This window comes from Strigops habroptila, chromosome Z (genome assembly GCF_004027225.2).
Source record: "Strigops habroptila isolate Jane chromosome Z, bStrHab1.2.pri, whole genome shotgun sequence".
NCBI lineage: Eukaryota > Metazoa > Chordata > Aves > Psittaciformes > Psittacidae > Strigops > Strigops habroptila.
Window position 1 is genome coordinate 86,367,109 of NC_044302.2, and position 15,179 is coordinate 86,382,287.

At 36.7% G+C, this 15,179-nt stretch overlaps 1 protein-coding gene across 2 annotated transcripts in view; it reads right to left on the minus strand.

Annotated features, from left to right (window-relative positions):
- The window catches only part of GHR (growth hormone receptor), a 124,337-nt gene that overhangs the window by 5,432 nt on the left and 103,726 nt on the right, over positions 1-15,179 (minus strand). For both annotated transcript variants that reach the window (XM_030470133.1, XM_030470134.1), the window contains 5 exons: positions 11,194-11,323; positions 8,563-8,723; positions 7,353-7,531; positions 2,628-2,799; positions 444-534 (listed from right to left, as the gene is read on the minus strand). In XM_030470133.1, the coding sequence (XP_030325993.1) occupies positions 444-534; positions 2,628-2,799; positions 7,353-7,531; positions 8,563-8,723; positions 11,194-11,323 (733 nt within the window). The remainder of the gene's footprint in view (positions 1-443; positions 535-2,627; positions 2,800-7,352; positions 7,532-8,562; positions 8,724-11,193; positions 11,324-15,179) is intronic.

Consider the following 15,179-nt stretch of genomic DNA (forward strand, 5'->3'; position numbering starts at 1 on the left):
TCACAGAGACTAAATATTCTCCTATGCCTCAGGCTCTTCCCCTATGCTCAATGAAGAAATAGAGATTAGTGGAATAGTCTAGGAACAAAAAGAAATATATAGACATATATTTGTGTGAAATATAAACTTTTGAACAGTATGTGGGTAAAAACAGCATTTACAAAACTTGAATGGGCTAAAAAACGAATCCCCTTCAAAGCCTAAGTAAATTAACTACATAAATGCTGTAGAATAAAATGTTCTGTAATCCAAAAAGGAGATGTCAATGTAATCAGATTCCCACCATTGAAGGCCCAGAATGTATATATACCAGCATCCACGTAGTTTAGGAGAATGGACTACAATGCTCAAAATAGCTTCTAGTCCCCCAGATTTGAAACAACTGAAGCCCCCCATTTTTTAAGCTACAAGTACATAAATTCTGACAAATAAAACCTCTCTACCTTGGTTGTTTAGACAGCAGGATCAAGATCACTGTTACGGCCAGCCCACATGTTCCAAAGATAACAACTAAGAACCATGGAAACTCAATTTCTGAAACAACAGAACAAAATCATGTTAGTAGGAATCTGCATCTCTGTTGCACCTTTAATTTCAATCTCCTCTTTCAGCACTTGAGGATTCCAAAGTGGTAAAAACTGATAAGAGAATTTTAAATTCTCTTAAATGTGAAAATTCTGGTTTAAGCAGAAATAAAAATACCCTTTTGATCTCAACAGTATCCATACCGCATTTGAAAGTCCACTCAAACTCCTTGCAAAACCAGAATGAGTTTTTAAATATAAAGATCTTAGTACAGACAATATATGCAGCAAAACCAGCCATGAAGAACATTCTGCCTGCTTGGAACATGCAATCCTGTAATCCTGTTGGCATATAATGCTGCAGACCATGTTAGTGCTTGTTTGCCCAAGCTGAGAGAACATTATTAATAGCATACTAAATCATAAGCAAACTATTATTTTCTCACAGAAACTAAAATATCTAAAATACGGTTAGTCAAAAAGCATACTTCTCCTCCTTCTAAAGGTCAAGCATGAATTATGTTAGGAACTACCAACTAAAAAAGGTCAGATTTCTCCTTTTTATTTACCTTGCAGGTGGTTACAAAGAATTTAAGTCATTGAGAAATCCAATTCGGTATGTATGAAGAACAATGCTGACAAATTAAGTATTTTATCTTTTAAACACTGGCAATTCCAAGATACTTAAGCTGACACTGTAGCATACAATGTATAGAGAAATTTATTCTGGCTGTAGTCTTAGATTCTTCTCATTTGTTTCCAATTTTAAATTTTCCATTAAAATTTCACTCATTTTTTGGGCCAAAGAATACTGGACAGAAAGCTTTAGAATTGTATAGAATTGTAATTTTTTTGGAAAAAACTTAAACAAAATTTAGGTACCAGTTTTACATCTGTGCTCCCAGTTTAGATTTTGCCTGGACATGTTTTCAGGCATGAGTAAAATCCTATCTGTATATGTCTGTGTTAGACAGGCCCCTATTTTAATGGAAAACCAGTTACACCTTGCCATGTGAGGCCTATGAGTGTCCAGCTGCTTCAAAAAGTCAGAATACTGCATTTAACTACTTTGAGTTTTCAATACGCAGAAAATTTGAACTTTAATTCTGCGTCCCTAAAGGTGCTATACAAACTAACCAAGAATAAATTCTAAACCAAATTAGATCACTGCTGCTGTCTGAGATGTATGGATATGGATCAACTTGCAGAATCTAGGTTGTAGAAATGGAAGAAAACTGTGCTTGTTACGATGGCCTTAGATTTTCATAGTATTTTAATCTTGTTCATATGAAAACCTTGACAACTTAATGCAGGTGGGGTTAATAAAATAATGCTGCATGTCCAGAACATTAGCAGTTCATATAAATTAGGAATGATAACTAATAATATGAAGAGTTAAAAAGGGGGAATCTAAAGAGATTTTTAAAGATAAGACTTAAGGGTGGTTTTATTTAACACCTTCACTAATACCCGGGAAAATGAAATGAAGCAGCTTGTTAAAATAATTTGCTGAAGAGCTCATATTTTAAAGAGTTAATTTAGTAACTCAGACCTGGGAATGCTTTAGGAAAAGGCACTGTCTCACTCTTTTAATAGAAAAAAATATGGCGCTCAATGACTGTTTCTTCTTCTGTATTTAAGAGCACTTTAAAAACAAGTACAAGACAGAAAAAAGAATCAGAAAAACACTGTGTTTGACAGTATTGGTCAGATCAAAAAACCACAACATTCTGATAACAAACGTAGTCAGCAGTGTAACACTTAAATAGAAGGGACTGTTCCCTTCACCACCAGAGTACTTATTTTAGATGAAGTATGAGATTTAACTGCATTTTAGGCTCTATAAGATGTGCAACAGCAGTTATTATTTCTGATTCTTAAGCCATCTTTATTTTCGCTCTCTGATGAGCTGTGAAACAGTCTTGCTGAATTTACTTCTGAACTTGTACGTTCTCAATCTCACCAAATAATTTTCCTGCAATAGGCTGAATTATCAACCTATTCAAGCACACAACACCAACAGTAAGAAGAAAACCAACACCACCGGAAAGACAGAAAGACAGCATAGTTATAAGAACAGTTTGCTGCACTTCACTTATTTACCTTCAGCACAATGAACAAGTTCAAGGCCTGCTTGAGAAAAAGATACAAAAAGGATTTCACTGAACTCCCCAAACTTTTCGGAGGTACGTTGTCTTGATCGGACTCGTATCTCATAATCTCTTCCAATCTTCAGAGAGTACAGTGGAACCATTGTTGACAGCCTGGGTTCTAACTGTAAAAACAGAAGGACTGTAATTTATTTGTTTGAGTTGTATTGGCAATTTTTCACTGCTTCTTGATTTCATAAATAAACATTTGAAGGTGTTTTAACTACTTTGAACTCTAAGTATATTACAAGAAAAGTTCAGAGAAAATTCATGCCCTTTACGTTTGACTTACTAGCCATCAGGCTTCACTGTGACTTGGGACCAAGAGTGGAAAATCCAAGCTCTCTGTAAATATTGAAGAAAGGCAGCTGCCCCCAGTTAGTTACTTGCCATAAGTAGGTGGTGTGAACATCTCCCACTTATCAAGTTGTAAATCCCTTTTACTGTTGTAACACAACATTACTGACTTCACAATGCCAAGATAATTATTAAAATAACACGGGAGTCTTAAAACTAGTGAAATCTCAACTACAGAACTAATTTTAAGAAGAATGATTGAAAGGCCTTCTAATCAGATGTACTGCATCTTACAAATGTATTTATTTGGGGAACACTGCATTGCTCGCAGAAACTTCAGCTGTAAATAAAATGTGATAATGGAAACTCTGTGAGAATTTCTGGCATCAGATTGTCAGTTTTAAGACTTCTATATTAACTGCAACATACTTAGACTCTGCAACATATCAAACTATACAGCAAGTTACATTAGAGGTCTTATTATGTGAAACCTCTCTCTTCTTCCATTACTCCTCTAAGAACATGTATTTTAGCTCCGGCAGCCCAGCAAATGTATGTAAAAATAAGGAAAATGTGCTCAAAATAGAAATGCATGTGGCAGATGTTATATTCTACTTTTACTTCTGAATCAAGGATGATACTAGCGAAACTTGTCATGGGCTAAGAATTAAAAGTATTTCATATTTTGTGCTTGAAGCCACAAAGAATTAGTACACTAAAGTTTTACAGGTAGTTTTTTGTGTTTTCTTTGTTTCTTTCTTTTTTTCCTTTATTTTCCTGACACAATTGGTCAGGTTCTTAGGGATGCTGGACCATACAACATATACAACCAAATAATGGTAGCACTTTGAAAAAGCAGTATGCAAGCTAAGTTAGAGCCCTGAAAAATGTAAGGTAAAATTATTGTAGCTGTATATCTGAAATTGCAAGAGTTGCTAAAGAACAGATAACTGATTAATGGGCAGGATGTCTCTAGACCATCAATGACCTAGCACAGCTTTACAAAAGACACCTGGATGGAGCAAGTTGTACAGACTCGGGAAGTTTCTCCATGAACTGAATAGATTAATGGTGTTTGTCATATGGATTAAATCAACTAAGTGCCATTTGAGAGAGAGATGCTAAAAGATAACTAATAAAAATGCATGACAGCATATAGCAAACTCATTTAAAGTATGTGAAGGGGAGCTTGGAACCGGACTGCTGGGTTACTGGACTTAATGCAGGCTGTTCAGTCAGTATAAATGGCTTGTGACTGCCATACTGAAGAAACGTGTGACAAACCTGCTGTCACGCTGAGCTGTGTGCATGCGCTGCCTGTAGGAGACTAGCCCTGCAAGAAGGCGTTAAGGCAGACTGCAGAACAACTGTTTGTCACTAGTCAGCTGGAGCCCTTGGGATGCTGTCAGTGCCCACTGGGATGGGAGCACGAGAGGCACAGGCTGGCCCAGGCATGACATGCAACACAGCAGCCAAGGCAATGGCTTCCACCAGCTTTAACAGAAAAATGGGGAAAACTGGGAGATGGGTAGTACGAGGGAAAGGTTCAGAGGTACCCTGGGTAGGCATAGCACAGGCTTGGGAACCCATACAACCTATATTATGCTGTATATCCAATGCAGTGCAGGGCGATGAGTTTTGCATTCCTCAAACTAGTTAAGCCCTGTATCTCAGCCACAGTGCTGTATGGACACACAATGGTGCTCAGCTCTGGAATTAGTACTCCATGCTTCCTTGCCCTAAGTGTGCTTCCCTGCAGGACCTTTTCCAGCAAAAACTCCACAAGATAACAAGAGCCAGTAGAGTCCTCCCTGGTCCAGCCCTCTTCACTGAGGACTGAGCTGTGATCATCAATTTCATATCACAGTAGGTGGATCTGGGCCTGTTTCTTTTTTATTATTGATTTTTTAATTATTTTTATTTTAATTATTCTTTATTTTTTTTAATAACTCAAAAGATCAGGCTAGTCTAAAATACGATAAATAAATAAAGGAAAATTAGAATGTCAAGATTCCCTTTTGCACTTATGTTTATAGACACTTCGTAGACAGACACTTCACTACAAAGTCATCATTCTTCACTATGGCTCAGATGATGCGTGTTTGAAAAATACAGCAGCCTCATTGTATAAGTGTAGGGTCTCTATAGGTATTGCTAGTCATTACTAGTAAACTTGGATAGACATAACAAGGCACAGAATTTTAGTCTAGTGAATATAATGGGCAACACTTGAAGATAAGAGGGTAGAATTTTGAAAAGGTACTGCCAGGCAAAGAGCTAATAAAAATGATGAAATTTTTTCAGTCTCTGAGCCAGATTACATTTGGCTCTGTCTCACAAACAGCTGCTATATGAGGGTAGGGATTCTACCGGTTTTATGCAGTTTCTCTAAAAATAATTTTGATCTTCTTATCACTATAACTTACTGTTATAATACTTTACTTTCAATTCATAAGTTATTTTCAGTTAGTAAATGGATTGAAAGAAATGAATGCTATAAATGAAAAATCAAACAGGTTCATTCAAACCATCTAAAAGAATTGCAATCAACTCTCAGTAATGATGAAGCTTAGTACAATTTTAGGTACTATATTTTTTTTTTTATCAGTTATATTTGCAAAGCATTATGGTATATTTAAGCAGTCAAAGATTATAATTTGTGTAAAAATCTAGTAATAACAGTATAACTGGACATCTCTCTCTTGGCTGTTTCAACACTCATTACAGAAGATATTTGTAGCAAAAAATGCAACGTTAAGTGAGTTTTGCTATTGTCTTATGCCAGGCCAAGTTTTTGTTCAGAAATTTCTTTTATTCTCTGATAGTGTCTAAGGGAATTATGCCATGTTTATGCTTTTAATCTGAAAGGCATAATAACATACAATACATACAGGTGCAGTACAACATAATCTACAGTACTATTCCTCTTGAGGCAAGTACAGTATTCAGCAATTCGTTATCTGTTTTCTGAAAGAAAAACACTGAACTTCAAACCTTTGCTCTCCAGAGAAGAGCTACTCTCAAGGCATGCTAGAATTATTGATGGTACTGGAGCAAGAACAAAGCTTTATTAGGGTATCTATACAACTGATACCTAAAGACTTACAAACAGTAAAAACCGTGCATTTTTAAGAGGTATCCATATTGCCACCTGCTTTTGTAAATCCCATAAATATTCTTCAGGTTTTCAAGTTCTTAAGGAGTACTGATTTACTGCCTAAACTTAACTCATTTTATTGGGTTTAAAATAAAGAAGCTATAGAGTAAGTGTAGCTTAAACCAGTATATAGAGAAATTCAGACAAGTATTAGGAAAAAGTTATAGACATTATAGGCCATTTGGCTGTAGACTTACTAATAAGGAATAGGATACACAGAAAATGCTAACATTGAGAAGGATCTGAGATAAGGAGAGGTCCAAGGTCTTTCAGAGATGAATGGAAGCAAACCAGTTTGCTTTATGTTTCAACTGGTAAATTTGCCTCTTGTAGGTTATGACAAATTCATAACAGTATTGTCTGCCTTCCTTCTGTCAGTTAACTCAGCTCATACTGATAAAAAAGCAAAGGAAGGGTTCTGCTCTGAAATGATGTTCTTATTGCATTGAACTGGTATTCAGAAGAATTATCCATATGCAAATATGCCATGACACTCTGGCACTTGGCTTGTGTATTCAGGTAAGCTGGGTGCAATTTCTTCCCCATATAGAAAAATTGACTATATAAAAAGCTAAGAGATTTTCAGAAAGAAAACTGAAAAGATTTGGGGTATATATGTTTTAAATTTTCATGGACTATCCATATAGTCAGAAATTTCCATTGCTATCTGGTACGAAATCTGTAGGTCTTATCCATGTTGCATTATTTTTATTTGTTTATCGTATCAAATTTTAAATTATAACTCAAAGCTTTTTTTTTTTTTTTTTTTTTTTTTAAATATAATTTAATGAGATGATAAGTATAAATACTAGAACTTTACAGGTACCCTGAAGAATCTGGACAGATGTGGTGACATTTTCCAAGCAAAATATTCCTGTTCCAACTACTAAAATTACCAAGCACTGTTTCAAACAGCTGAGATTTAGAAAAACAATTTATCAAAAACCTTCTAGATATCTGACTATTGCTACTATACTTTCTAATCCAACACAGGGATTTTGGGGTTTGTTGTTATTATCCTGTATGCCAACTATCTTGACACATGAAGTTATAGTTTTTGCTAGAAAACTTCAGAGGAACGTGGGTCTATTGTTTAAGACTTAAGGTTATCATCTAATTAGCAATTACAAAGATTTTGACTTTTCATAGTAGTACAAAAGTGTTAGGGACAGAACAAGCCTGCACTGTACTATGACTATTGTATAATAAATATTTGCTTCATACCTCCTTCCATTTTGTCTCATTAACTTCTTTGTACTGCAATTCATACTCCAGAGTAATCCATCCTTTCTGAACATCTGCAGTTGGTGGTGGATCCCATCTTACCTGGATATCCCCATGGATCCCAGTCTGACTAGTATTTAGCAGAGTCCAGTTAAGGTGGACAGGGGGATCAGGTAGTACTGTTTAAACAGAGTATTTGGAATAAAACAGCCAGTTTTCAATGTGAAATTATCATTCTTACTACAAACTGTTAAATGATTCCAAGACTAAAACAGCATATTAAGCACATATTTGCTGATTAAAATCTAAAGCTATGAGTCAATGACAAAGTCACTACAGGTTTGGTAACAAGAAGGCACCCTGCCATTGATGGTAGAGTAGCTCTGCATAAATGCCACCTGAGTGACTAATAAAGAAGACTAAGAATGTATACCTAGTAGACTACATTTCCTAATAGCAGCTTAGAAAACACTGAGACATAATTCGCCATCAAAATTTAAATTTAGGGTTTTCACTAGAAATACAGTAATCGGAGTAACACAGTAAGATAAAGTAAATATTTAGTAATTAATATAGATGTACATTGAAAAACTATTGCATCTGAAAAATTAATCTAAATTTGCTCAAATGGAGAAAAGAGAGCAGTGGGTATTCTAGTCATGTGCAGGAATAAATTAATTGCATATACATACACCACTGCTCTGAAAAAGCAGTAACATCTATAAAGTGCCAGCGAGTTACAATTCATATTGCAATAAATATAAATTCTTGCTTAGAAATGCTAAACATCCTGATTCTGTAGATTAGTGTTGATTCAGGAACAAAAAACTGTTTAGTTCCAGAACTTTGCAGAATCAAGATTTTAATGCTACCTTTGCTCCAACTGAAGAAGGGCATGTAGCAGCCTTTAGAAAGGGCTCTGAGTGACAACAAAGGCAAGCTCATATGCACACATTTGAGAGATCACTGGTATTCAGAAAGAGAAACCATACATTTGCTTTTACCCTTTTAGCTTTCTTCCGATTTGGGCAGTATTTTCTGGTGTGGATCACCTTACATTTGTTACAAACCCAAATCCCTTCCTATATATATTTTTTAGAAACTAACCTTTCTGCGATGGGAAATTTAAATGAAGTAATACAAAAGCTTATAGCATCACACCTACTCCAATTTAAAAATATAGAGGTAAAATGCATAATGAAATTAATACCTATTTCATCAACGCTGAAACATTTTTCATCAAATACTTCATCTTTATTGGCAAGCTTAACGCAATATGGTATCCAAATAGAGGTGTAGGATGTGTTGAAATAACAGCTATTTTCTCCTGCAGTGATATAATCAGGGCATTCTTTCCAGTCTTCATCATTCCTAGAATGACAACAAAAATGTAATATACGTGAGAGCGGGATTTATAGATCTTACAAAATACAACTTATAGATGTCACAAGACACATTGTTGATAACTCATAACTTCCATGGAAGTGAGAAAAACACGTCAATATTGATTATGATTTACAATGAAACCAAACCACTATGCAAGCAACTTGCATAAATGTGTTTAGGTTCTCATGTGCTGTAAGTGGCATTTCTCTGCTTTGGATGCTGCTTCCAAAAGAACAGTCACAAAGGTATCTTGCTATGCTGGTAGGTGCTAATGACTACCATCAAGCACAAACTTAGGTGAATTTAATATGCATTTAAGCAGCTGTTGTTCAGGTAAAGATATACTGCAGTAAGATGCTCATCTATATAATGAGGTCTGAAACAGTGGAAGCCAGTCCTTATCGTGGATCAGTACTGCACTACCTGCACAGCAAGGACAGGGGAGTGTGTTGCCCTGGGGAACTGAATTGGGATGCAGGCACTAGAGCATTGATCCCTTGCATGGGAAAGTGCCTGAGGGTGGATGCTGCAGGAGACCTAGCAAAAACCAAGCCAGGCCTGCAGGATGTGAATGAGAAGAAGAGAAACACAGCACTGTGAGTGAGGAAGGGCTAAATTCCTTGGGTTACAAAACTTCTAAAACACAGGTTCGGAACTACTGAAAATAAACATCTTGTTTTTTCCATCTGATTTTGCTTAAAAATTCATAAATGTTCTTTGTAAATAAAATAACTGCAGCAAGAAATACCACATTAATTTAATCTCTTAAAAAAGACAGACACCAAAGGTATAAACAGCGGCATGAACTCTCAGACTGAGAAATAGTGCTACTTGCATAGGGTCATTTTAATGCAGCCAAGCTGAAACTACTCAGCAGGTTCAAAACCAAAAATGTCTTCGGATAAAGCAAAATGGGAATGATCAAATTGTCAGAAATAGTCTACAGGAAAAGTGACAGATATTTATCCAGTATTTCTAAAGTCCCTTTAGAAAAATGAATCTTGTAGCAAACAGATCTGCTGTTGCTGTTCTTTATCTTGATACTATCTCTCAGCCCAAACATAGACCGAACAGGAATCTTTCAAAAATTACAGTCTTGGTTTGTTAAAATATACTGTAAATGCCTTTTCTTATCAAGAGCCATTGAAGCTGTAGAGAAGGAGGATTATGCTAAATCAATTATGCCAAGTGCAGCCTTCAGTAGTGGAGTGGGTGCTTAAGGAGTAAAAAGGCAGAGTAAGATTACGTAAATTGAGTAAGAAGCATTTCTGCCAGTAAGCACTGATCCTGCACTTAGCTGATGAGACCAGACACTTTTTTAAAGGAAATGCTCTGCAGAGTCAGGACTTGGTAAGGGTGTAAGTGGTTAGGTATTATGGCTTCTGTTGAGTAGGAGACTGGGTTAGGTGACAGAGTTCAGTCCTGAGCCTTAAATGTTGCTTGCATGTTGAAATCTAAGTATTTTTAATGTGGATGCTCAATTCGCATCTTTCATTGCAGTATCCTAATTTCTACGACAAAGATGAAATACATGATCTGCTCAGTGTATGTGGTACTGCTTTATCATGGAGTTTAGATAATTTTTAAAGTCTGAACCTGCATAGTACATGCACTGACAACTGTCAGCTAAACATTACATTTATATAGTGGTTCTAACTTGGATCCCTATTATCTCTAAGAAGTCCTAGAAAAGTAAGAAGGCCAGCCTTGCCATTAGGCTTTAGTTTACCAAGCAAATGTATCATCACTAGTAGAAAGTGTCCGTAGATAAAAAAGGCTGAAACTCTGCTCATTAGAGGGAACAAAAACTCACATTCCTGTGAACAAAAGGCCTCTTTTCCTTAATAGCCATTATTGGTAATGTCAATGTCCTCTTTCAGTCTAATCATTGTAACAACCTGAAAATTGCAAAAACTTATGTAGAATGTGAATCAGACTTGAACAGAGCTCAATGAAAGACAATCCCCAGTCTCAAAGCAGCCTTTTCATCTGGACCTACACACTCAAGACTTTAATCTAGCAACTGATCAATGGGAGCTTTATAAAACTTTAATAAAAATTTGGAATGGGCTTGTATCCAAATTCCACATCTATGCACAGATACAACAAATTTCACAGTCTGCATTAGGTTGGTAAGGAATAAACTGAAGTTCCCTACTAAAATCTCATTTCCCAAGCCATACAGTGTTCAGTTTTGGATTCTGCAACCTGGACCTAAGTGTAGTAAGATCATGTTCTTAATTATCTTCCAAGGAATGCTTGTTGCCACAAATCATTTAATAATTAACAACAAATTTTGTCATTGAAAAATATGCACTTAAAACACAATTTAATGCCCTTAAAAAAGTACGGCTCATATCATAGCAATAAATTAACAGCAATGAGCTAAAAGGCATAGCAAAATATATGACTTCTCTCTCTTTTCCTCTTTCTTTTGCTGTTTCCATATCATTACCTTTTCATGTACAATAGCTGTATTGTTCCTGGAGCAGTGAGGTTATAAAAGCTTCCGTCAGTCCAATAACATGAAAACGTCTCCAGTTCAGGTGATCTGCACTTGCTGATTTGTGGCCACCGCAAAAGGTCTGTCAGGAAAAATGGCCGGGGACAGAGGCAGACACATTAAACAAATCCATAAGCCCGACTAACATGCTGTTAAAATTAAACTCAGCATTTTTAATGAATAACTATCATTTTTTCCCAAGTTTCTCATTGTATGTACAATGAGGCAGGACTTAAATTCTTCTTATGTTCATATATGTAGATGACTGCACCTGTAGGAAGCCATATTTGAGAGATGGGCCAAGCTCTTTATTGTGCAGTGTAGAAGTGTTAGTAACACAGCCTGACACACAGCATGGGGATCTGCCAACCCCATAGCTGTAGTTGAATAGAATAGCATAGGCTATTTCAAGTGGAAGGGGCCTGCAACGATCATCTAGTCCAACTCCCTGACCACTTTAGGTTAAAGCCTGTTGTTAAGGGCATTTTCCATATGCCTCTTAAACACTGTCAGGCTTAGGGCATCAACCACCTCTCTAGGAAGCCTGTGCTGGAGTTTGACCACCCTCTCAGTAAAGAAATGCTTCCTGATGTCCAGTCTGAACCTTCCCTGGTGCAGCTTTGAACCATTCCCATGCATCTTGTCACTGGATACCAGGGAGCAGAGCTCAGCACCTCTGTCTCCATCTCCCCTCCTCAGGAAACTGTAGGAGATCAAGGAGGTCACCCCTCAGCCTCCTTCTCTCCAAACTAGACAAGCCCAGAGCCCTCAGCCGCTCCTCATAGGACGTTCCTTCCAGCCCTGTCACGAGCTCTGTTGCCTCTGGACACATTCAAGGACCTCCACATCCTTCTTAAATGGTGGGGCTCAGCACTGCACACAGTGTCCCAGGTGAGACTGCACCAATGCTGAACACAGCGGCAGAATCACCTCTATTGAAGAGCTGGTGATGCTGTGTCTGATTAGTTCAGTACAGATACACCTGAATTAGCCCTGCACTTGATTTAATTGAAGTGTGGTACTGCAGAGTTTGGTATTAGACTAACCACAGCTTAGTATTTACACAGTGAGCAGTTTTGGAATGTGTCTACTCATTAGAGTAGCTACCTTGAACTGACTTCAGGTTTGTGTGTATGACATTGTGTAGATACAACCTTGCTCTCAGAGAGATAAGGGCAGGTCTAAGCATGTGCCTGTTCTGCCACATGTCACTTCTATAGTCGTAATATCTGTTTGTCAAAACTGCAGTGATGTGAGGCCATGAAGTGACTGATACTATTTGGCTTGGAAAGCTTTCCAGAAGGAGATCACATGTGCACGAAGTGTCAACCCTGTCATGACCTAAGCCATTCTATGGTTCTATGATAATATTTGGTACAAAATATTTACACTCAGAGTTCGAAAAAGTATTAAGGTGCAGACATCCACATGCACCAGAGGTTTCCTCCTATGCATAAGGATTTTGTTGCCTTCCTGCATGTCTACTCCTTTATTTACAGCTCAGACAGACACAACCACTCCACAGCAGAGCAATTTGCATTTCTTGAGCTAAGTGGTTCAAATTGTGTACAAAAATACATGAATATTATGAATTTCTGTTTTGCTCATCCCGTATCATTGCCTCATTTCACACATTGGACATTGCACAAGGCCGGAACATAAGCATGTTAATATGAGATTTCATGAGTTGGGTGGCTTATACCCCCTGCTTCCACCCCCAAAGCCTTAAGAATTCTTCTTGCCAACCTAAAATAACTGATATTTGATGTGAAAGATTTAAACAGTAATTTTTTTTCTTTCTTAGCCAGCATGTTCCACTTCACTGAACTTTAAATACATTTTTGGAATTGAAACAGATTTTTAAATGAAGTGTTGCAACAAATGGAAAATATTGCAGTTTTTTCAGAAAATATTAAAACAATTTTTACTATTATGCCTGATTTTGGTTGGTATGGTATTCAATACTTAATAGCTTTGGCCTAAATCCCGAAATGTTTTTGACTGACCTTGATTTGAGCTTTTACACATTTTTACATCAATTTATTAAACAATTTTCATATGGTAGATATCTTTGTTAAAACCAGGACATGATCATGAAATTACAAACTGTCATAACATAGATCCAAAATAAAACAGAATAAAAGATTCAAGAACAGTATTATAACCTTTAAAACATGTTCAGCTTACAAACTTAAACTTTCTTTTCTATTTAATTGAAAACAAAGTCATTGTTTAAAAACAAAACAAAGAAAAATAAACTAAATTTTGTGCCTTTACTTCGAAGACATAAGTAAAATTGCCTCAACTGCATAATACCTATAATCAACAAAAGATGAGTCTATCCCTTCTTCTATAAATAAATAGTGTGCAAGGAAGTACATGTTACAGCTTTTCCTGTGTCTATCCTCAGCTACATGCATCAAGAACAAATATAGCTGTTTTTACTGAAACAGGTTAAGTATTTGAGAAAATTATATACTGGAAAACCCTCCTAAATTAGAATATTTCTGTTGATGCCTGCACCATACTTATAGCTAGAACATAACGTATCTAAAGCCGATGCAGACCGTGTCCTCATCTTCAGGGATCAATAATGTTATACTGTCACTTCTTTATATGATGAAATGAACTGAATAGAATAAAAATTCTCTTACATTTTGAGAAGTTCAGCAGGATCTTAGACATAAGCTCTACAACGTCTTAATAATGAATTCTGTTGAATTCATCAGCTTTATGCTCAAGTTAAATTAAGGACTGCAAGACGTACAAACTCTTTTAGGAAAATGAATCATAACACAGCCAGAAGTGGCACCAGTTACAATGGGGAGGATTAGCAATGCACACAGAATACAGATCAAGACTTGTTCTCTCACACTTTAAATTCAGAGGAATGTACCCCTGAAGTCCCACTCTCTTTGCTGCTTCCTCATGACAGTACTTTTCTTTGTCTCACAGGTGTTCCTTCAACATGCACAAGAATTTTTGAGCAGGAAGCAGTTTACTTGGGATTCAAATACTCTTGGACTACTAGTTTTTATATATATTCATATATATTTATGACCAGTTGCATTTGTAAGAATAATTATCTTCTGATAGCTTGTTTCCAGTATCCGTGTCAAGTTTCTACCCTCCAAAACCTCAGGCTTTTGTGACTGACTGGAGAAAACTTTGTCATATTGACGTATATAACGCTTGGCACTTTTGGGATAGATCTCCTGAATTCCTTGTTTCTCGCGCAAGTAAATTACCAGCATTGTACAGGACTCTGTGTGAGCTCCATCTCCTGAGCAAACTGTGCCCGAATGTGATAAATGAACACAATAGCACACAGCTGAATGCATTTAGGCATAAAGTCAGCACGGTACGGAAAGTAAAGGCTGTCAAACTGAGATTTTAAATAGGCTAGAAAAGCAAAACAAAACATGGATACACAATTGCTCTTTTCCTACCTGATCCAATAAGTTCTGGTCAAATTGTCACGAATAAGACCACTCACTTTAATCAAGGTAATAGGTTTGCAGAATATGCAGATTCAATAGTAGAAAACATACGAAACACTGGTAAATCTGGGGTTTCCACTGTGACTACTAAGAAGGATTGTTGTGGTTTAACCCCAGCTGGCAAACAAGCACCATGCGGATGGACGCTCACTCCCCCCGACCATGGTGGGATGGGGAGGAGAGTTGGAAAAAGGTAAAACCCGTGGGTAGAGAAAAGAACAGCTTACTAATGAAATAAGTTAAGACATAATAATAACAATAATAATAATAATTACAATAATAATGGAAAAGAGAGAGAAGAATAAACCCTAAGAAAAACAGGTGACTCACAATACAATTGCTCACCACCCACTGACTGATGTCCAGCTTGTCACCAAGCAGTCATCAGTGGCTCCTGGCCAACTCCCCCTCAGATTATATACTGGGCATGACGTACTG